The sequence below is a fragment of the Mya arenaria genome, chromosome 3 (assembly GCF_026914265.1).
Source record: "Mya arenaria isolate MELC-2E11 chromosome 3, ASM2691426v1".
Taxonomy (NCBI): Eukaryota; Metazoa; Mollusca; class Bivalvia; order Myida; family Myidae; genus Mya; species Mya arenaria.
This window is the reverse complement of record NC_069124.1, coordinates 59,032,286-59,057,072: the sequence shown is the minus strand read 5'-3', so window position 1 is coordinate 59,057,072 and position 24,787 is coordinate 59,032,286. Positions and strand designations below refer to the sequence as shown.

The 24,787-nt window shown below is 35.1% G+C and overlaps 1 protein-coding gene across 13 annotated transcripts in view; it reads right to left on the bottom strand.

Annotated features, from left to right (window-relative positions):
- LOC128228060 (sodium/calcium exchanger 2-like) overlaps positions 1–24,787 on the bottom strand; it is a 64,373-nt gene that overhangs the window by 24,128 nt on the left and 15,458 nt on the right. For 5 of the 13 annotated variants that reach the window (XM_052939106.1, XM_052939113.1, XM_052939110.1 and 2 more), the window contains 5 exons: positions 20,442–21,212; positions 11,681–11,796; positions 7,439–7,486; positions 2,128–2,235; positions 950–994 (listed from right to left, as the gene is read on the bottom strand). In XM_052939106.1, coding sequence (XP_052795066.1) covers positions 950–994; positions 2,128–2,235; positions 7,439–7,486; positions 11,681–11,796; positions 20,442–21,161 — 1,037 coding nt within the window. In that variant the 5' untranslated portion in view covers positions 21,162–21,212. Of the gene's footprint in view, positions 1–949; positions 995–2,127; positions 2,236–7,438; positions 7,487–11,680; positions 11,797–16,968; positions 18,738–20,441; positions 21,213–21,667; positions 21,687–24,787 lie in introns of those variants that run through there. The other 8 variants (XM_052939105.1, XM_052939114.1, XM_052939117.1 and 5 more) reach the window with 6 other exon arrangements.

Below are 24,787 nucleotides of genomic sequence, written 5' to 3'. Positions count from 1 at the left end.
ATGGTGTCTACTTCATAACAAGCCTCAGAGACTACAAATTTCTACATTTGTTACAGCTTTCATTTAGATCTACTCAAGTTGTATTTGATCCATTCAATATACACAACTTTCCATACATCCCTTTACACAAAGGAGTTATCTCTGTCATGTCTTGTCAAACATGGGTCCCCTACAAAGTGAATAGGTGAACTAAAAGGTGAGACGTGTTTCTTCTATGATGTGTGTATTTCTTGGAAACAAACTAACATTGATTCAAATAAAGATAAATATAATGCATGATTTAGCAAATTGCCTGTGATGTTTTCTAATCATTGGTAATTCTTCCAGCAGACACCAAAAGTAAATGAAAAAGTTTGAAGTTATGATGCACTACTGTATTCATATATTTACCTTGTCCTTTTTGCAAGAAAACAAATAGTTACACAATTTATCAGAAAGATGCATTTAAAACAGAATGATAAGCCTTAATGCAGTTGTATATAATTATTCTTTTCATTGATTAATTATAATTATATCAAAACATTGTTATGAATTTGTCATCACCGAATTAAGAATATCACTTAAGTCTCAAAGAGCAAGCATTTAACAACATTTTGGTTTAAAAATCTGGAAAAGTGAAATCAATAGAAATATGTTATGCTAAAGTTAATCAAATATCACACTTTGGGGTTGACTAGCACTATGGATCTAAAGAGAAATAAGCATTATTATAGGCAACAAGTATTCTTTGTTAGTATTGCCTTAAGTTTGCGCCAACACATGAGAAGAATCACAAAAATTAGCTTGCATCTATGTTTTATCTCAATAAGGTAAGATTTTTTTTTAACAAGATCATTTTCCACAAACCTTCAAAACTGAGCTAAAATTGAGATAAAACTTAGATGATGTTTGGAGCCTTTATTTCTTATCCCAGAGCCTGCGAGCATATTTTCACTTCACTGAGACTTACGTAGCATGAGCAAGGGCTGTTGACCCTGCATTTTCAGTTACATTACTGAAATATAAACACTATTCTATAAGCTTTCAGTTCCTGAAGATTTTCAACATTTTGAATAGGAAAGAGAAACAAAATAGGGTAAAAATCCTTACAAAGCCATGAATGTGCACCCACTTACCAATGCAAGCAAAGAGACAAACAAGATATAATCAAGATTCTGGTTAAAAATAGATATATATAATAGCACTTTATTTTTTTTCAATAAAAACATCACTAAGAAAACAAGTTTCCTCATCCTGTACTGAAAGGCATATTAACTTAATACTGGTGTGCAATTTATTATTCAAATAAACTCAACTCTAGTTTTCAAAAAAAGTCCAGATGAACTATTTCTGACAACACATTATGTTTACAGCTTTTTCAGATATCCATCAGACAATTATTCCTCATTTAAAGTACACCTTGTGGCATGAATGCACGTCAACACAATCACAAAATTAAATCAGACATGCAAGAAAATAATTTCTAGAAATATTCTGGGTGATGAGTTTAATTTTTTTTGTTGATTGGCTACTTTTTAAAACATGTAAAAAAGAAATAAAAATTATCTTCCTTTATATTTCTATAATATTAGTTACAACATCTAATGCTAACATATCGTATGCATTTTACAATATTTAAATACTGGTTATACAACAGCATACAGTGTTGAATACTATGCTAGCACAAGCATTGTTTATATGCTCCGTGGCTAATTTAAAAAAAAAACAAGACTGATTAATACCTTCCCAAAAATTAAACATAAGATGAAAAAATTGCTAAAAATTTGTAACCATAAGTCACCCCATATAAATTTCTGTCCAAATACTTGTGCCAACATAGCTTTCAAATCTACCCTTAATAGGCAAGCCATGGGTCAGATCTCGTCCAATCTGCCTGAATGCAGGATCAGAGCTAAGGACAAGCCCAAATTCCCACAGCAATTAATAAGGCTGCAAGACAAGCCTAGAGGCAAGTCCAACCTAAGAACATGCTTTGAACAGTGGGTCAATATAGCAAATCCCAACTCAAACTCCTCAAGTTAGGGGCAAGCCTGCAGCCAAGTCAAGACCCAACTCCTAGTCAACAGAGCAAGACCCCCCCCCCACCCCGTCCCCTCTGAAATCCCATCCCTGAGATCCCTGGTGTACCTGGCACGTGTGAAAGGCTGTGCTGTATTGTGGGAAGGTCTCTCTTTATCTTCCATGTGCCCTCTATTTTCTGTCATCTCGATCACCGTGTCCGACTCTGCATCATCCCTGTAACATACACATCACTTATCGATATAATGCGTGTCAATAATGTATAACCTGTTTGTAAAAAAAATGATGATTCTTTTTGCTAAATGTAAAGATATATCAGTGAAAAAAGTGCAAACTTTGGGCTTGTGCTTATTAGTTTCACATATATCACATCAGAGGCCAACAATTGAATTCAAAATCTAAATATAACCATACTGACTTTATCATACAAGAATTGTAGAATGACATGTTGATATGTAACAATATAAAGAGGCTACTAACACTAGATACATATGGAATTACGCATAAACCTTGTTAAAGCTAGTGTGTATCATCTAGACAGAATGGTAATTCTTACAATATTTCAACTTAGTGTAATTTAAAATAGCATAATTTTACTACACCTATTGCATGAAACTTCAAGGAGAAAAGGGAGGCAATATGTGAGTGCAGGGACTTCAATACAACAAACACAATACAGATATATAATAAATACTACAACTTAATGGTGACAACATGACAAAGAGGCTCAGCATGCTGAATACCTTGCAGAGTTTTGATCAAGATTTACTATAACATTGGTGGTAGAGCGATGAGATTTCTCGCTTAACCTCTCCTGAGTGTTGATGCTGTCTGAATGAGAGCTGTAAGGACAAGACTGATGTTACCAGAAGGATGGTATTTGCAAAAAAGAGTAACTAACACTCTTATTGTCCAGAAAGTTGAGTGCTTGGAAATATGCGACTTTAGTACATATTTCCTACCGGATGAGGCTTATATATAAAAGACTCCCTGTAAAATAAAAAGGGTTAAAACCTGCATCCCTATGTGTTGCTGACCTATTGTTTCCACTCTGTTACCAATTGCTTTTTAGTCCTAAGACATTTCCACTCTGTTACCAATTGCTTTCTAGTCCTAAGACATTTCCACTCTGTTACCAATTGCTTTCTAGTCCTAAGACAGAGTTTTTGCGGTCAGTAAAAAGGCATCACAGTTATAATGCTGTCAGGAGAGTGCGTATGAAGTCTTTTCTGAGATAACCTTAAGGAAGCCAAGCTTTCTCATTACACTATAATGTAAAACACCTGCGAAATAACCATCTTGGTCTTATAATGCTTTTGAAAGGTTAATGGTTTACAACAGAGATGTACTGCAGGCCAGATCATTACTATTACATAATAAATTCATAACTTTCACAGATTTCTATAACATATACCTAATGGGATTGTCTAATAAAAGGCAAACTGATGGTTTACATAAAAATGGTTAAATGGCATATTTGTCTTCTGGCATTATTTGCTTGCTTGCTGAATTTTTAGTTCATACTCTACCAGCCACCGTTCAGCTATATTTAGAATGTTCTTGTAACAAGACGAACAAACCAATTAAATATATTGTGATTATGACAAGATTTGAGTTATGTAGTCATTTAAAATTTTGAAAAACTTTGACATCAGTAGACAAATACTGTCATCATGGCCATAAAATGTTTTCAGACAAGCAGACAGTATACCTTTATGGCAAAAGTTATTATTACTTCAGAATGCCAATTTTACTGACAAGAGCATCATTAAATCACCTTCACAGTAATGTCCATCTTGTGCACATTTTGAGACGTGCAAAAAAAACAAAACAAATGAAAGCAAGTGCAGTATGACATGAACCCTGATTTACTCTTTTAATAAGAATAACTAGTCTATTACAATGTATATGATAGAGTTAATTTTTGCGATCAACAGAAAATGCAGCGAGCGCAGCAATTAAGGGCGCAGGCCGAGAAAGAAGTAACTTTTTTGGGGTCAACATATTGTTGATATTTAGATTATAAGAATAACTTTGGCATGCTTTGCATAGTACAGAACTTTACTGGGATGACTTCGTAAAAATGTTTAATTCACCGTCGCATCTTCTCTACATGAAATTGAGCTACAGTAAATTGAATAAATCCTTGATTGTCAGTGGCCCACAAATAAGTGCGAACACCAATACAGGTTGAAAAGTATTTTAAAATAAATCAACAGAACGGTCTGCAAATATTAATCAGTTAAATGGAAAACATATCCTGTGGACCATTCAGAACACAATAAGGCCATCTCCTGAACTACTTCTATTTATTATTTGATTTAATGGCCGTGTCACACTGTCACGAATTGCATCTGCGAGTTACCCCAAGTGCTGGTGAATCAAAACTTCAAAATTTCCAAATTTCTTCATCAACAATTTCCAAATCCTGAATGAACATTCTAAATATTGGCTTTCGTATATTTACACATGAATTGGTGACATCACAGCATTCCACGTGCTTAGCATTTGTAGTATTCAATTAATAAGCATCTAAGCATCTGCCCAACACTTGGATGTTTATTAAGTAAACACTTTTCTCGTTCTTGTTTTTGTTTTGGTTACAAAATGATGAATTTTAAGTAGCTTGAGGCTACTCAGCCAAATGGCGGAAAAAAAAAGATAATACTATTACATCAGTTAATAAGAAGCAGTATGACGAAAAACATCAACGAGAAAATGGCATGGCAAAAATATGAAGAGTTTGTTTTCAATTTGATGTTTTCCTTTCAGGAATAAATGAACACTACAATTTGATATTTTTGTTATGCCCCCTTTTGAAAAAAGTGGGGTATATTGTTTTGCACATGTCGGTCGGTCGGTCGGTCGGTCGGTCGGTCGGTCGGTCTGTCTGTCGGTCTGTCTGTCGGTCGGTCGGAATACCAAATGGTTTCCGATCAATAACTTGAGAACGCTTTGACCGAGGGACCTCATACTTGGTATGTGTATTGGTCATCACCAGCAGATGAACCCTATTGATTTTGAGGTCAGTGGGTCAAAGGTCAAGGTCAGTGTGACCTTTACATGAAAAACGGTTTCCGATCAATAACTTGAGAACGCTTTGACCCAGGAACCTCATACTTGGTAGGTGTATTGGTCATGACCAGCAGATGAACCCTATCGATTTTGAGGTCAGTGGGTCAAAGGTCAAGGTCAGTGTGACCTTAACATGAAAAACGGTTTCCGATCAATAACTTGAGAACGCTTTGACCCAGGGACCTCATACTAGGTAGGCTTATTGGTCATGACCAGCAGATGAACCCTATTGATTTTGAGGTCAGTGGGTCAAAGGTCAAGGTCAGTGTGACTGTAAGCTGAAAAAAGGTTAACTTGAGAACGCTTTGACCGAGGGACCTCATACTTGGTATGTGTATTGGTCATCACCAGCAGATGAACCCTATTGATTTTGAGGTCAGTGGGTCAAAGGTCAAGGTCAGTGTGACCTTTACATGAAAAACGGTTTCCGATCAATAACTTGAGAACGCTTTGACCCAGGAACCTCATACTTGGTAGGTGTATTGGTCATGACCAGCAGATGAACCCTATTGATTTTGAGGTCAGTGGGTCAAAGGTCAAGGTCAGTGTGACCTTAACATGAAAAACGGTTTCCGATCAATAACTTGAGAACGCTTTGACCCAGGGACCTCATACTAGGTAGGCTTATTGGTCATGACCAGCAGATGAACCCTATTGATTTTGAGGTCAGTGGGTCAAAGGTCAAGGTCAGTGTGACTGTAAGCTGAAAAAAGGTTTTCTGATTGTCCATATTTTATTTAAGTGTCCAAATCCTACTAACAATTTGGCTCCCAAGGGGGCATAAATGTTTCACTAACATCTCTTGTTTTAAATTATTTTGGGCAAGCAAGTGGTTTTCTTCCATTACTTGCTCGAAAGGACAAGTGCTAAACAAATTAAGGCGAAGACTGACCTGATGGGGTTCTCTCCTACATGTATATGAGAAAAGTATGAGACTCTTCTATTTAACCTGAGTTAAAGCAACATCGATATCAACTATGTTCTACACTCTCTCAACTACCGAGGAGATTTCTATGAGAACAATTACAAGTTCAGGCCAGAAATCAAAGAATTCTTGAAGATATGGGGCACATGCAAACTGCACTATAATTTAAATGAATCTCGTAGGGTGTCTAGCAACTTTTTTACATGGCCAAAGCGGCAACTAGTGAAGACATGTCTACGTGTATAGTTGGAGTTTGACCGACACTCCCCACCACATGTCTTCGATATATTTACTAGAAAATATATGTACTAGAAGAATTCCCGTACAACAATTTTAAACTGTTTAAATTTCTCTTTGCTGCTTACCAATCACTTTCTACATAAAGAGACATCTCTACGACATGCAAAGACAAGGCTTGGAGTCAAACTTGAAGAATTAAGGCAGGTTAAAACTGACGCCACAACTTGTAGAGGAAACTCACGACAGTGTGACACCGGCTTAATCCTAATAAGACAATATTTATGTTCATTTGATTTTTCGGCTTTGTGTCTCCATACATAATGACAAATAACGTGATTATTTGATATTGATGTAATGCAATGAAGCTATTTGAATAAATGAAAAAAAAACACTACCGATAAATCAATAATTGCATGACAATACAGCAAAGTTGCCAATTGGGTTTCATACTAATGTAGAATACATTACAAAGTGGTTGCAAGTTTGCAAGCTGGCCATGTCAGATTACCGTACAAATAAGTCATCCTGGGTGGCACAATGACCCCACAGAAGAGCATTCCAATTAGTGGAACCATGGTAGCAGCAGATATCAACTCAGCAATCAATCAATGGATTAAATAATTAACTTGAAGTTATGCCAGCTATAAGTAATTAAGTCAAACAAGGACATCCAAAGGACTGGTTATAGATGACCGCTTTAATTGTTATCTGTGTATCTAATTAAACAAAATATGATAGTCAAATATTTGTAATTAGTAATTATTGCTTCGGGACGTGTTTTAATGATGTTTAAGTTGACATGAAATATATATCTTTTTGACACAATATTCACAAAATGGCATGAAATTAAAATGAAATATGGTCTAAAATGAAGCATTTCTGCAGAGAATGGTCATCTTTTAGTCAGTAAGTTTATAAAAGACTATAGACTTGTCTGAAGCCTTGCGAACAAGACATATAGCAACCAAAACTCAAGCGCTTATACATTTGAAAATAATGTTGACACACAACACTTTGTGTATATTTTTTATACCACATCACAAAAGCAAACTGAAATGTTTGCGCATAGGGTATACTTTCCTTTAGTCAATATTAATGCATAATATAACAAATTACCATTAGCACCACAATTTTGCAAGGACAGGATGCACCGTGAATAATTCACAATTGTTCAATTACCTTCCATTTTTCTTCAGTCTATATATGTCTGAGTGCAGACTTACGACACTGAAAATGATGTATAAACATGTAGACAAAAGTGCTTGAAAAACAGAAGCTCCTATGAAAGGTTTTGAGCCCCTAGTTGCTGACCAAATTTAATTAATATTATAAAAAAGAATCCTATCATATGCAACTATTTAACAGATCAGTTGTCTTGTAGTGCAAAGTAGTAAAAAACAGTGAAGTGATATTAGTAGTGCATAATTATTCAGAACTTTTAACATCTGCATACTCTGAAGTCAAATGACTCAACTTCAATAAGGCCCCCCATAATGGTTTTGGTTAGGGTAACCATCCTTCTTCCAGACTTTTTTGTTTTATTTTTTTTAGTCTTTATGTAAGAGTTTTAGTGTCATCTTTGAGGAATGGTGTTGAAGCGTTGAAGGTTTTTAATCTACATATTAAAACACCCACTTTTTTATAGTATTATTTTTTAAATATATATCCCACAGACAATAAAACAGTAGGGCCCATTTTGTAGGTTACAACGGATTCAGTACCCCCCACCCCCAAAAAAAAAAAATGGCTCTTACTTTTTGATACATCAAGGGTACCTGAGTGTGGCTTAGGTTTAAGTGACAGCATATACTAACGTAAAAATATTAACGTCAAAGGTTAATAAATTGAGTAAGATCAACTTTGCTAAAACTTCAGAATATGCATAGACAGGTTACATATATATATACATATGAAAAAAGTTCAGGATTTCACTAAGTAGACAACTGATCTAATCTCTGGCTATTTTGTTGTTTTTTGAAAATAATTTAAGTCTCAATCATGGTCAGCACACTCTGGTAGCCATGTGGTTAGCACACTTGCTTCTCACCAGGGCGACCTGGGTTTGATTCCCGACCATGGCACATGTGAGTTTGTTTGTGGTCACCAAGCCCATCTAGTGGATTTTCTCCAGGTACTCCGGTTTTCCCCCACAACACATGGCCATACTCCCACTCAACATCATGCCGAGAGTGACTTAGTATAAGTTATCACAACTTCCTTCACAATCGTTTTAAAATATATGTTTAAACCAGGGCTTCTAAAAACCGGCAATTTGCCGGTCTGGAACGATTTTGACCAAGCCAGACCGATTTCAGTTTCAAAAAGTGTAAAAAAAAAAATTCTCATTTTTTTTTATAATTTCGGTCCAAAACGACTAGGCTAGTAAAAGTTGCAAAAATTGTAAAACACACATATTCATGGGTCATTCACACATTCAAAACTACCCCCAATAGGTCATAAAAGTGTCTTAGTTACCATGTGACTAATGCGACCAGCTGCTTTTTCCGCTACACTGATCACTCTATAGCCTATCCGTTAATTAGCAGACGCTTGCAATCGGTCCAATCACGTGTATTGGTAGGTCGCAGAAGACACAATTAAACAAACTATGTGTTAATTGTGTGCTTGCAGCTATCCTGATTAAGTGTTAAAATTGGTCCATATTTTCACATGGCAATATGAATATGCTATGTCGTCGTCGATCATTACATGATATATCCGTTTGTTGATTACCAAACTTTCAGTGTTTTTTTTCACTTTTAGGGGAATGGGGCCAGGGCCCGTCAGGAGGGGAAAATCGCGTCGTAAAAGGGCAAAAAGGGGAAAATGTATAAATGCAAAAATCATTAAAGCTTTGCCTTCCTCTTTAATAAATTGATCATATGCATATACATAACAAGATCAAAGTGAAAGTGAAAGCAATCTACAAAGCAATATCTCTTTGTTTCATATTGTAAAGGTTGATTATGTTGTCAATGTCCCCTGCTGACAGTTCTTTTGGCACTCTCATACATATTCTTATAAGACTGTCAAGTGTGATTCACCGCAATCCGAATGAGATTTATCATCACTGAAAGTTTCAGAGCTGGTATAAGAAGTGCTACAAACGCTGGTGCTGCTGCTAGCAGGCGCAATAGACATACAAGATTGTTTAAATAAAACATCTATCTTCTTCGAGCCGGCAGCAGCCTTTTTGTCAATCTTTTTGGTGTAAAATTTCGCGTTGTGCGACATTTTGATTTTGAAGATTGATGGGACGCTTGTTTTTTCGTATAATCGTAATATAATTAATTTTCCGAGCGCTTGAACGATACCGATCAATCAAGGGAGACTAGCACGTATGATCACTACGTGTAAAATGCGGCGCCAAACTGCGTTTACCGTATTGAAAAGTGCCGTAATTACGATCGGCAAAGTTATTTTAGAGGACGATTTTGACATCGTCGGGAGGGGAATTTTTTACTGAAATAGGGGAAAAATATATTCTTTTTGGAGAGGGGAATGGGGCCGAATTTCGGCCCCAAATCAGGCCTAAAAAAAACACTGCAAACTGTTAAATTTAATTTGTTCTTTTAAATTGCATATGTCATTGATAATCCAAACCTAGTCATATATAGGATATCAACAGCGACACGCTTTATTAACAACATAGTCTGGAAGCTGAGTGCGCCTCTTACGTCATTTTAATTTGCAGTAATGAAAAAATCGTTGTTGATATCACACTTATAGCTTGAAGCCCCGATTATAAATCTAGATATATATCATTATTCAAGAGTATCAGTTGTATGTTGACCCACTGTAGATGCATTAAGCAAATAAATCATAATACTGTTTCACTTTTTGTCGTCTGACCGCTTCCCGACAGCCACAGTTATTTACGATTGCAGTCGTTCTTATTAGAAACGCCGCAGAACTCGATGAGAATCTCATTTGAATTAAGCTTGTATCAATGACTATCTGAATCGGCTATGCGGCTCTAGAACCTCATAGGAATTGCGACATTGGGAAAATATATTGACAAAGAAGACGTCGCGAAATGTGTAACATTTTTTAACAGGTCTTTCCTTTTTTTCGGGGGGGGGGGGGGGGGGGGGGGGGGTGTCGCCGGGTCCAGACCGATTGTCGCCGGGTCCGGACCGATGGAGGTTCCAAAATTTGAAGCCCTGGTTTAAACTAATCATGGTCAGATAAAGAGTTAAAACAATGACAGTAAATGTTCTCAATTTTGTAAAACATGATTATTTAGACTGAAAATGTTTCCTGACATGATCTGATAGTTAAAAATCATACATAAATCAACAGTAGGAAAATCAGAAACTAATAGTGTGCATAGTTGGCCTAAGATTCCATTGTAGTTGTCTGCAGATCTGTGATGATAATAATAATTAAACCTCTTCAAAATAAACAGGTTATACCTTCAGGGATTTATGTTTTGCATGAACCATTTTTGTTTCATGTTAATTTTGAGGGTTTAATAATTCGAAAAAACCAACCTCTACGTACTCTACCATCACAGGGAAATATAATAATATCATCACTTAGAGATGTCTGTTATATAATATTAATAAATCCTTACAAGTTATTACATCAGATATAAACTGAATATTTCGTAACTAAATGAACCAGGTGGCCTGTATTAAATGTTTTAATGTATACTTCTGAAGCCATAACAGCCTCCTATGGCATATTCTTCCATTGTGATGGCCACCATCTGGCATAACAACAAAGCCTCTTTGGAGTACCTTTGGTCTGGACAGGTGTAAACAGAGGCAAGTGGGATACTAACTAGACCAGCACCTATCTTTACAAATCTCCCAAAGAAACATTAGCAGGAGGGCAATAATCATCTCAGCATAATTGGCAATGGTGTCTTTAAAGCTCAGTGGTTCAATAGGTATTACACATCTGTCATCAGATTATTATAGTCAGACATTCTCCTTCAAACTTACAGTTCTAACAAATTATTATTTTGTGCCAAGACAAGCATTTTATGCTCCTTGTTGGCTTCCTGAAGTATCAAAGCTTATAATCATAAAAGATGCCAATTGATGCATAAAACATAGCAAGTACAGGAACAAGAACCTCGGGAAACTAATTTCTGGGGAAATGACAGCAAAAATTATATACTATAAAACTACCTTGAAATAATAAGTGTAATATGATTCTACAAGTGCTAGTAATAGTTCAAATAAGTTACATAATGTTTCAAAACAATTATTAATGCATGTCATTCTGTTCTTTACATATCAAATACATTCATAAAATAAGCAAATTAGTGTGATTACAAGCAGAAAAAGGATTTAACTTTACTTCACAAAAAAAAAATCACATCTTTAAACAATATTATAAAAGTGCTATGAATTATTTGCATAAGAATTACAAGAACAGTTTTCAGTGTTTCCCATGAGGCATTGAACCTACCTAAGCCTGGAAGCATGCGCATGTTTCTCAGCCTCGAGTACGCGCAGCTCCTTGCCTGGAATGATGTGCCCTGTAAACGACCCCGCACGACCCCGCTGGTTAAGGATACGCATGTGCTGAAAATACAAGAATATAACAGTTGTGGTATAGTTCTTATACACTTCAAAGTACAACACTATTTGTGAGATTTTACAAAAAGTCAATTTTTGTCAGGATTTTAAACATTTTATTGAACATTGTGCATATCAAGGCTTGCATTTACTTGGGGCAAAAAGATCCATTGATGCCTTTCGCCTTGAATTGGATGGTTAAAATATCATGCAAACAGCAATGACGCATTTCTTAGAACATAAACAACATTCTAATGCCAAAATGATCAGATAAGTATTCATAATGCAATAAACTTCTAATTTCATTACATGAGGAAAGGAATATAGTTTATTTAAACTATCATTGGCATTGATGATCTACATAAGGTTATTCATTAATTATTTTGGTAAGCAAAATTTTATTTCTCTTACAAGGTGATTTTAACACACATTTTATTGCCTTTGGCAGAAAATGTGAGTTTGCATAAATGGGAAATGTTAATTTACTAAATGGACATTTTTTTCATAGAATTAATACCTGAGTGATAATATATTAATATCTCATGCAATGTTAGGATAAGTACTTACACAATTATGACAAAACCTAGCCTTTCATACATCTATTGTTGGGTTCCTCAATACTAAATTGTTACTACAAAATAAGTAGTAGACCCAAACTTGAGCTCTTAGTTGATAAAATTGAACGGATCCAAAATAATTTACTGACAGGAGATTAAAGCCTTTTGATTTTGTATCCTCAGTCATACCCTCTGCTAATGGGATTGCTGGACAGATTCACATGTAATTATTTTAAGGGGCTGTGAAGACCAAAAATCGCAAAAAGCATATTACAACCACCAAATTTTCTTTTTATAAAGCCAAATTTTCCATTTTGAAACGAAAACAACCACCAAATTCCCTTTAATTATTTATGTTTACAACCGCGGGCATGCACACTGGCTATTATAGAGGCTTTTTTGCTGAACAGTTTTGTTTTTTTTCTGCTTATCAATTTATCATGCAGTGCCTGAAAACTTAGACATTAAGATTTTACATAATATTTTTTACTTTAACATAAACATCATAGTAAACTGTACTTAATTAGCTGGGAACAACTTCAAAAGCAATGACTTGTATTAGGAAATTGCCATGGCATTAAATGACCATATCATTATTTTATTAAGTACTCTAATTACATTAACATACCAAGCCAGCTCCCTGTAAACAAACATCATAACAAATATTACAATCGAAGATGGTAATACAAGTAATACAAGAAAAAAGTCATGATCAAGCCTTTTTGTCTATCAAAAATCATTGATTACGTCATAGTGTGAAATAAAATACTACACCATAATTAAACAAAACTAATATTCCTTTGTTTAATTAGTTTACGTAATTACCGATATTCTTTGATCTGATACTATTAGATATCATAGTCAATTGTAAAGAAATACTTGTGCAGATATAATCAACCCATTGCAACAATTGTACAGTGAAACATTAATGCCAATAGTAGACAAAAGATCGTTTTGGCAGACAAAAGATGGCAGTATACCAATGCTATCCAGAATAGATATTATGATAATTCTTTTTGCATTATATTTTGTTGCAAAATATTAAATAATAATGTTTTAAGTACAATAAAAAATAAACATTTAAACTTAAAATTGACCTATCATATTTAGTATAGAAATGATTTTCTATTGATATAGAATTGACTCAGATAACTTACAATATCATAACTTGATATTATAAAAACATTATATATTATATTTTGTATTTTTGTCATCATATTTGCAACTTGCATAACTTCAGTAATTTCTTAAGCAAACACTTAATTCTTATTTTTGACTGTTGTCACTACATTTGAGCACCTTTTTTGTTCTATGGTTTTGCTAATCATAAGAATTAGGCTTAAACACCTATGCAAGCCAGACAAGTTGTGATAAGCATATATTAGATCAAAGAAACAAAGATTATCTAAAGGAAACTCTTAATCCTAAGCCGAGTAAAACTCTTAAGATGACAGTGCCAGTTGTTGGCAACTTAGCCTCAAATTTAGTATTTAAACCCATGACTTCCCAGTTCAGGTTGTCATTTAACCTTGGACAATAAACATCGGAAGTCTGATTTGGGTACTTGTCATCTTATTCACAGGTATGTGGTTTTACTCTGTTATTAGATTATTATATTTTTGACTTAAATGCTTGGAATTAAATTAAGTTCTTTAAATAGGCTAAAATAAGTTATGTATATTGTTGCAAATACCCACTGTTGACCTTATAATTCACTTGTACTATATATAGTACAAGTGAATTATAAGGTCAACAGTGGGTATTTGCAACATAATTGTAACAACAATATACATAACTTATTTTAGCCTATTTAAAGAACTTAATTTAATTCCAAGCATTTTTATTAGTCATACAAGTTGTTTCTCTATTTAATACATTCATATTTATTGGTACCTTTCACATTGCTAAGCATTGTTATTATCAATATTCCCCAAATATTGTTAATATTCCTTATTGTTACATATTCATGCATTTACATCATTATGCTGATTTACTTTTAATATTTAGTTTATTATAAGTTGTCATTTAACCTTGGACAATAAACATCGGAAGTCTGACTTGGGTACTAATGTCATCTTATTCACAGGGACGACCCCCTCTAGCATTCTTCGCTGTGCTGTCTTCAGTAGTTCGACGACAACCGAAATTAGCGTCATAAAATAGATTTCAAGTCTTGGTCAATTTCAGAGGCAACCTAGCCAATTTGTAATGATACTGGACAGTTCTGCAGTCATCAAAATAAAACTTTTGGATGAACAAGCCCGATTTTTTATACTGGTGCTTACCATGAAAAAATCAACAAGACCAGCCCAGAGAGAATTTCACCAGTGAATGGCTTGCGTGCTTGTGCTAATTTCGACCTGTGGTGCTGTTGAAGTCATTTCAAAATCAGTAATTGTTTCCTTTTTGTAAAGTTAAATGAAAGCAGACGAGTTATGGTCTAAGGTACATGTGAGAAATACTAGTAATGATGAGGATCCAGTTCAGAATTCAAAAATTCAACTTTTTTACTAGTTCTTCAGTCTTCCAGAAATGTGCTGGTCCGCCGGACATAATATTGTCCGGCAAATTTTGTACGGGTCTGACAGGTCTTCCGAAAATAACGGTCCGGATGACCGACATATATTTGAGACAACTAAATAGCAAAATAGGTGCCTGAAAGCGAAATGTCTCTAAAAACTTTCGATGATTATTTGCCTATGCGATAGTTAGTCGATCCCATACTGATATTGACGTCACATAACATCTCCAAAAGTCGGCCATTTCCGATATGCAATCATGATGTTGATTGCTGGGGATAAACGAGTAAATAGAATTCATCAGTAACGGCATTTTATTACATCTGTTTTGATTGATTCTTGATTTGCAACAAAGTTACGTAACAATCAAAATCATCGGCACTCAATATACTTTGTCTGCAGTCAAAATGGTGGCGGTTGGTGGAATTACCTGAAGACCGAAAAACCAGAAAGCACCTTAATTGTGGCAGTGTTTAAATATTTTTTGCGATACCAAGTGTGTTTATTTTTACTAAACGACATGTCCATGTAGTGTTTATATGTTGTTTTTTGTGAATTAAATCAGGAAAGCATTAAAAACAGTTGACATTCATTTTTTTATTCTTTATGTATACCAAGTAATGACATATTTGTTTGGACAGGCAAATATTTTTTTGGACAGGCAAAAACTTTCGAAGTGCCTGTCTGGTGGACAGGCAGAATTTTGACAATTTCGGAAAAGACTGGTTCTTTTACAGTGTTGCTGATTATATGAAGTATATGATAAATTCATTCATTATCAGTGAAACCTACTGGCACTAGCTCAGTAGTCAAAAATTCAAAAATACACCCTGTCTAGAGGCACAAGACAAGTAAAAAGGTTGTCCTTATTAAAGCACTTCATGACAAAGATAAGGTTCAAGTTGTTTTAATGAATGCAAAAATTCGGTAGATGTCATTGTTGTTTTATTTGTTTCTGGATAATACCTTATATAACTTTATAGTTATGACTGAGCCTCAAGCTGAACATGAAAGAGTTCCCAGGAGAGATTAGCTTCGGACTTAATGCATGGTTATTAGAGTAATGTAGTACTTACAGTAAATATCCGTTAGAGACCATGCTTAAATAGTCAGAATAATGGCCAAATCTGGATGATAATATATTTCTTTCTAACATAATATGCATGCCATTGCACACAAAACATCCCTTTGTTCCTTAAGTATTCTACTTATAACCAATTATGCAAGAAGTCTTCTGTTGGTGCACTTTGCTGATGCAGCAATGCACAATATGATTCAACCTTAATAACAGAATATTAGTTTTTGATTCATGAACAGTAGATGTAATGGGGATTATTTCCAAAACAAAGTTATCAATGAAAACGATGTAGGCTCCTCAATGAGATGCAAATTGGAAAGGATAATTGGACCTATATTAAATGATATTGAAAATCAAAAGAGCCATAACTGAAGAAAAATCGTTGAACAGGAGCATGCTGATCAAACGTGCATCTTCATTCTCAATATAGTTTCACTGAATTCAAGCTGGCAGTTTCTAAAAAATAGCCTGGACACGAATAGGGGGGTGGCCTAGTCCTATACCATACCATATTGAAATTTAAAGGGCCATAATACTGTGAAAAATCATTGAGCTGGAATGTGCTGAAAATATGTGTAACAAAAAAGATACTGATTTAAAGCGGTTTTTTCATGGGCATTCCGTGCACAGCATATTTTTTTAAGATTATAAGTTAAAATATACCTTTCAAAATACTCATTTTCATCTCAAATTTAAATGTACATGCTCCATCATATTTGTAAATACTACGGCTTGATTCTCTATCATGATTATGCTCCTCAAAATTAAAATTGGGGAGCATTAAAAAGTTATGGTTAGAAACCTTTGAATATTTTCAAACAGGCATTTGTTGTCACTCAGCATGTGTTTAACCACAAACCATGATTTTTTGACCATCGAGGGATTACAAATAAGATTAGAAGTTTGACTCGTGAATTAATAATTTCTTCTGCACATTATTGAGTCAAACCAAAGCCAACTAGTATATTTTTAGAGATAAAAGACGATAGAGCGAGTCATGTACCTTGAGGCGGACAGTTTGTACCTGATCATCATTGACAGAGTTGTCCTTGCAAAGGCTCCCACACCAGCCGATGTGCTGCATGTAAGACATGAAGACAAAAATGGGCATCATTGCCAGGGTGACCCATGCCTCCCAGGGGGAGATAACCCCGGGCGTGATGAACTGGACCACAACCAACATCCACACATACGCCAGCAGGGACCATATCGCCGTCGTCATAAACACGCCGAACTCCTGTATGTGCTTCACGTTGTTCTTTGGCACAGAAACTATGCAGACTGATGTTATGACAAGCAGATTAAAAGCCGCACTCCCTATGATAGTAAATGTGCCCAAAGAGTCTTTAACTTCTTCAGTATGACCACCAGCTAATATAAGTATGTTTTCTATAGTAGCTAGAAGAATTTCAGGAGCACTACTTCCGAGTGCCATCAGAGTTAAGTTTGCTACAGTTTCATTCCAGATTCGAACCCTAAACTTCACCACTTCTTGCTTTTCATTGTCCCAACGTGAGACCTCTCTCTCTTTACTGGTTAGACATTCTATAGCATTCATAAATATGTCCGAACCTATTGCTATACCAACGAAAAAGTAGATCATACATAGTATATAAAGAAAGCCCCTTATTCCTTCATGCCAGAGGTTTTCAGCAGGAAAAAGGACCCAGCTTTCGCAATGGGTGTCATTCTCAGAATCTTTAAACTCAACCACATAGCCCCGTTTGTAGTCTGTCCTGAACTCAAACATGATGTGAAGATCTTATAGCTCTGGTAGTAAATAACAAGAAAATGTCTTCTTTTCAATTTTCCTTCCAACAGATTGCAAATTACCACTGAAAAGTGTTCCTTTTCTCATTTGTTGATTGAGAGCTCTTTGAAGTGCTATGAATAGTTTATAACTCCAAACCCAATAGATTAAGTTTTGATGCCAATTGTTTCTACTCTTGCACTTACTTGAAGTCTAGGAATGGTAGAAATTATATTACATTAACCATTGTAACAGGGTTTTTCTACATATGACATTAAATACATGTAACTGTTAACCACTTGTTTGCAAATCATGCATGGATTTTCACATATTACCAGGCACAGTCACAATGAGAGACAAGTCTTGATAATCCATACGATTTCAACTGCAAATAGCATATGAATATAATAATCATTAATCCAAAATGCTGATCAGTCTCTGTATTAAGTGACCTTAGAAAAAGATATTTGTCTTAAGAGCAGGCTGTAGCATGTAAAGAGATGTAATTCCAAGATAAAATCCATTGTACACAGTTCCTTATCAAAAACTCAGGTAAGTTGAGCAAACATCCACAGCTCTTGTTAGAATAGTTTTCTTGCTTTTCAATATTTTACAAATCACCTCTTCATGCAGTACTATTCAACAAGCTGATATAACCTGCTTCCAATACCGTTTTTTTGCTACACACTTCTTTTATCTTTTCCAGGGGAAACAACAATAAACTTTTTCTTCTGATGTCACTTAACATTCAGTCCAAGGATTGAAATGATCAGCTTTGACATTTGACCTCTGGTATGTACTAGATTAGTTAAAATATCCAAAGGCAATTGCGACAAATTTGACAATCTTAAAATTAAATGTCAGTCATTGAAGATGTTAATAATATAAAACGAAGTCAGTTTTGGATAATAAAAAATTATTATCCAAACTTTTGAATAATGTTTTCCTTCAAATGATAAGGGAAACTTATTATAGCATAAATAATTAAACAATTACTGTTCTTTTATTAACCCCAAACTTATGAGTGAGGTACACATTTATTCCTAAACCACACAAGAGACCATCCAATAATACTATGTTAAAGAGCCTAAATGCAATTAAAGACACTAGGTTGAACAATGCAATCCAGCAAATCTAATTAAGAAGATCAATAGCAGAGAGGATCAGCTGAGAAAATTGGAACTGCAGGTTAAGTTACTCTCAGAACCAGCAGACTAGTAGATATCTAGAACAGAGCTTCTTGTCAAATCAAACCAATTAAGTATACATCTCCATAAGGCCTAAAAAAAAAATATGTCTGTTTCGGGTAACCCGACCCTACCTATAAAAATGCATCGACCCTAACTATTTTTTTCCATTTCAGAGCAAAAAAAATATTCGTTAGCAAATAGAGAGTTACGAAGGGCGGATAAATGCAGATTTTAATCAGAATTATTGTTTATATGATAAAACAAAGTCAGGCAATGACAGTAATGTAGGAAAGACTGCCATGTGCAAGAAAACACTCTGAACTTACGACAGATTTTTAAAAAAAAATAAAAATAAAGAAATCCCTACCTACCCTACCTAGAAACTTTGGGAAGGTTACCCAAAACAAACAATTTTATTTTTTTGGCCTATGATCGAAACAAATGCAATGAAAAACCATGCCAGTTAAGATTGATAAAAAATCTACAAATAGTCTATTGTCATGGAATGATGAATTAAACATAAGCATTGGTATTGCCATTTATGTCATTGTTTGTTCTGTATCCAGACAATCCTTTCTGCTACAACTTTTACACTGAGCCTGGTAACTGCTGTGCTTTATTTATTGTCTGTTATATTTGCATGTTGAAGAGTAGTAACTTTCTCACAAGGATCAAATCACTGAAAACAAATGAGTCCTAAATGTATACAAGGTTTTATGGCAGACAATCATCCCTGGCCTATGAAGTGTTTGATACTTACCTTTCCCATCAAAAACTCATTTTAACAATGCTGCACATAATCTCAAGTACAACTTTCTAAATTTTGATTGACAGAGAAGGTAAATATTTATTAGCAAATTAGCATTAGCCTTTCCCATTTCATTTAACCATTATGAGAATGAATATTTTTAAGACCTTTGATTTGACAAGCATTAGTTTAATGTTATTTTAATATGTTATAATGATAGATTTTATAACAAGTTATAAAAAAGACTTTCTAAATTTTGATTGACAGAGAGGAGTAAAGTTTATATTGATTAGCAAATTAGCATTTCCCATTTCATTTTACCATTTTAAAAGTTTTATTTTTAAACCGTAGATTTTACAAGCATTAGTTTAATGCTACTTTAATAGGTTATAATGATGGATTCTATAAAAAGAAAAAAGAATAACATATTAACTGTTTGCTGCAGATCTTTGGAAACCAGCATTGCTGAAACTGTTTTTTAACATATTTCATGTTTCACACTATAAAAAGTGTTGTGTTTCTTGCAAACAACTAAGACCAGTGTCTTTATTTTATCTAACAAAATTAAATAACATTTTCATATCTTGAAATAATTCAAATTAAACTTAACCATTGCAAGCAAAAGCAGCCATTAAAAGAAGTCTTCAGAAACGACAAGGCCGAACTTTATTTTACTACTTGGTTTAAAAAATTACAAAAAGCCCAGAGCTCTATAATACAAAAGCAAGATTTTTGGGCATATCCAAATATCAACCACTGAAAAAAGATATAGATTTCTTGATCACAAGCAGATTGATTTGGCTACTTACATCGTCCCCCTGGTCAACCTTGCTCTTCTTGCACCACCAGGAATTATGTTGGCAGTAGGCGAGGAAGACAAATATGGGCATGTACGCCAGGGTGACCCAAGCCTCCCAGGGGTCTATCACATCAGGAGTGATGTACTTTACCACGAGCAACATCCACACGTATGCCCATATTGACCATGAGGCTGTCATTATAAACACTGAGAATTCGCGAATCTTTTTGGGGTCTGGTGGTGGCACGGAGACAATACAAATTGATGTAATGACGAGAAGGTTGAATGCAGCACTACCAATGATTGTGAACGTTCCCAGTGAATCCTGGGGCTCAGTTTCTCCGCTGACAAGACTCAGCAAGGTCTCCAGGGTGGCCAGAAGGATTTCAGGCGCGCTGCTGCCCAGCGCCATCAAGGTTAGATTGGCTACAGTCTCGTTCCATACCAACACTTCTATCTCAACTTTGGTGTTCTTTTGTTTATCCCATCGCACTAATTTACGCTTTTTACTAGTAATGACTTCAATAGAACTCATGAATATGTCTGAGGCTATTGCAATGCCGATGAAGAAGTAAGCTATACATATGACATAGAGGAATCCACGGAGTACCGGATTCCAGAGGTTCTCCGCAGGCAGCAGTATCCAGCTGCTGCAAGGCTCAGTGTCGTTGTCCGGCAACTCCTCAACCACATAACCATTCTCGTACACAGTCTTTATTGTGATCGACATCCTGGCTCAAAGGTTTGTTACCTCTGCTAATGGATTATGGTCTCTCCTTCCCTGAAAAAAAATATTGTAAATATTGCATTGAATGATATTAGAGTTTGGAAATTTTGAAAAAGAAAATTCAGCATCAATATTTTTGTTGAAAAATACTGCTTGAGTTATAATACAAAAAAAGGTACTCGCAGTATTAAAAAATAATGTAAACAACCCAAAAACTTATTTCATATAAATGCTTTAAGCCTTTGAGTTAAATACCAGAATATCTTCTGAAAGTAAAAATGTACGCAATTGAACTATATCCATTGAAAGTTTTGAAATTTATCAAAATACATCTTAATATTTACTGTGTTAAAAGCCAAAGTAATGACAAGAGAAGCAAAACTCTAAATTGGTTTGAACAATTTCATTACTTCCATTGATAAAACTTGTAAAAAGGAATTGATCGAAAGCAAATAAAGTGATATTATCTCCCAATATCTGTCATATTAATAAATCAAATAACAAATTACCTCATAGGAGCATACTCATTTTTGATAACTTAATTAGTTATTACACATTTTCTCAATAAATGTCCCTGATGCTACCTATACATGCAAAAAGCTCTCTGGAACTCTTGGTAACAAGGTGTCTAAAAATGAGTTATAAAAGTCACGACTGTTTGCAGGCAGTTTTGTCATTTAAGGCTAACCTGTAATATAATGAGGTAGAATTGATTGTTGTAAGGGCTAATCAAACAACATTTTGAAAGTGAAACGCCATTCTGTTTGTCAGTTTGTTTGTATATGACAACGATGTGAAGCTTTTCAATGTATTTTAATCAATAGTGGAAGCAGGCCTAACTTGGCTTCAAACTAAGCAAACAATTTTGCAGCTACTAATACAACAATTTCTTCAAAATTGTCAATAAAATCCATACAATTTTACTATTATGAAAACTTTCTAAATCGGTATGCTGTCAGTTTACATACAGTAGTCCATAACAACATAACAACTTGAAATACCAATACTTAGAATGTCTGGACAAACTGTTCCAAATACCTCCAGTCAGATATGCAAACTCCCATGATCCCTTTGGATTTAATTGAATGCAGCAAGTTTCTCTGAATCAGATATAATTTGCTAATGTGCAACTATTCATGGACCTCACATCCTACCGACTCGGAGCATTGATACATTAGAATTCAAATAAGATTTTTCACCTACAACTGCCAAAAATCTCCATACCTGAAAGTTGTTTCCTAAACAAATTTTGTATTTTTTTGCCTTGTTTTCTTTCATTTCAATAAAAAATATTTCTTGATTAAGTCCCTGCTCATTGTAAAACAATTCCTTGGATGGCAGTTTTGTATTTGGTTCATTACCATTTGAAATATGAGAATTGAAAGCAGCATTCTCGCACCAAAAGAGAGGGCCATGATATATTAGGCAGAATACCTTTTGTTTGTCTTTCTGCCAAATATATCCCATTTAGACAACAAGAGTGAGGTGGTTAAGGACCATGTATGCTTCTCATTTAAGAGGTTGTGCATTGGAGTCACCTAATAATGTGCATGCCCAGGTAACAGACTTGACCCCATAAGGTCATCCATATAAATTTGTCTGTTTGCAGTGGCTATAAGGACTCATCGAAAATGCCCTGACTGAACTAATATTTTGACCTTTGGAGTAAGTTTATATCTTTCTATTTTTTCAACAATAATTAAAACGTATATTATATATATATATATTAATTTCTATTCTATTCTGGTGATATTGATATATAACGATAACACAAACTAACACTGCATAGCTATAAAGAATGCTGTCAGGAACATGGACAGACATGGTGCTACTATGAAAATGCTGAAAAGGAAATCGAAGCTTATGGCTACGGAATACCATTAGGGCCATTGCCTGTGAATGTGTTGATCTAAAACGAGATACTCAAATAAGATGATGAAAAGGCAAAATCACGAAACTACGATGGTGTAAACTTGACAGTACGATGATGAAAACGTGACATTACGATAACGAAAATGGAATAATACCACAGTACGATAATGATAATGCATTACACTATCGTGTTTTCACCATCGTACTGTCGCGTTTTCAACATCGTGGTTTCGTGATTTGGCCTTTGCAACATCAAAGTATAGTACTGTTGTGTTTTCATTATCGTAATGTTGCGTTTTCAATATCGTTCTATCGCGTTTTCATCATCGTGCTGTCGTACTTTCGCGTTTTCATCATCATACTATTGTGTTTTCATCATCGTACTTTCACGTTTTCATCATCGTACTATTGTGTTTTCATCATCGTACTGTTGTGTTTTCATCATCGTACTATCGCATTTTCATCATGGCGTACTATCGCTTTTTCATCATCGTGCTATTGCGTTTTCATCATCGTACTGATACGTACGATGACGAAAACACAAAAATCACGATATTAAGATGCTGAAAACGCGAAAGTACAACGGTGAAAACACAATAGTTTTTTCACATTATCATCATCGCACTGTTGTATTTTCGTGTTTTCGTTATCTTACTGTCACGTTTTCATCATCGTACTCTTGCGTTATCACCAACGTAGCATCGTGATTTCGCGTTTTCATCATCATACTTTCGAGTATCCCATTTCAGATCAACACATTCATAGGCAATGGCCCTAACGGCATTCTGTATATATGGCAGTTATGTGAATTAGGACAAAATGAACTTCAATGGACACAGGAGTGAAATTACATATGACGGCAGGAGAGCCTACAAACTGGGTTGTGACCAGGGACACCAACAGATACAGGGTAATGTTATGTTATATGCTGACAGAATTATCGATGGACATGGCAGTGACATGAAATACAGATGGGAGCACCAAAGCAATGACAGTCACATGAAATATAACGACAGACAGGAACATAGACAGAAACGACATTGCATGAATTACGACGATCACAACATTAAAGGACACAGCAGTGTAAGGACAAACATTGAAGTACCAACAGACATGGTAATGACATAAAATATGATGAAGAGAACACTGGTGGAAAGAGATGATATACGAAATCGGGAACATGGACGGATACAGATGTAACATGAAACACAACACAAGGAACATTGGCGAACAAAACAGAAACATGAAAACTAATGACGAGAGCACCTTCAAATACTGTAATAACATGCAAAGGGACGACGGGAACACTGATGTGAAGGCATGGAAATGAAATACAACAACAGAAACAATTAGGGATACGGCAGTGACATGTGATAAAACAGAATCACTGACGGACACAACAGAGATAAGCAATGCACCAACCTGAAAACAAACATAAACAGTAGCAACAATACAATGACGACAGAAAAACTAAGGGACATGACAGGGCATGTGTTACACCAACAGGAATATAAATATCCAAGGCAGGGGCAAAAGTATGATAGGGGCTTCAGATGAAACTACAGTGACATAATTATTAAGATGATGGATACACCCGAGGACACGGCAGAGGCCTGAAATATGACAACGGGAGCACCATTGTATGCAAGAGTACTATCCATTAATTTGCCGATGAGAGCATCACTGACACAGCAATGCTATGAAATATTCAGATCAGAGCACCCACATACATAGCAATGATTTGAAAAACTTTTGTC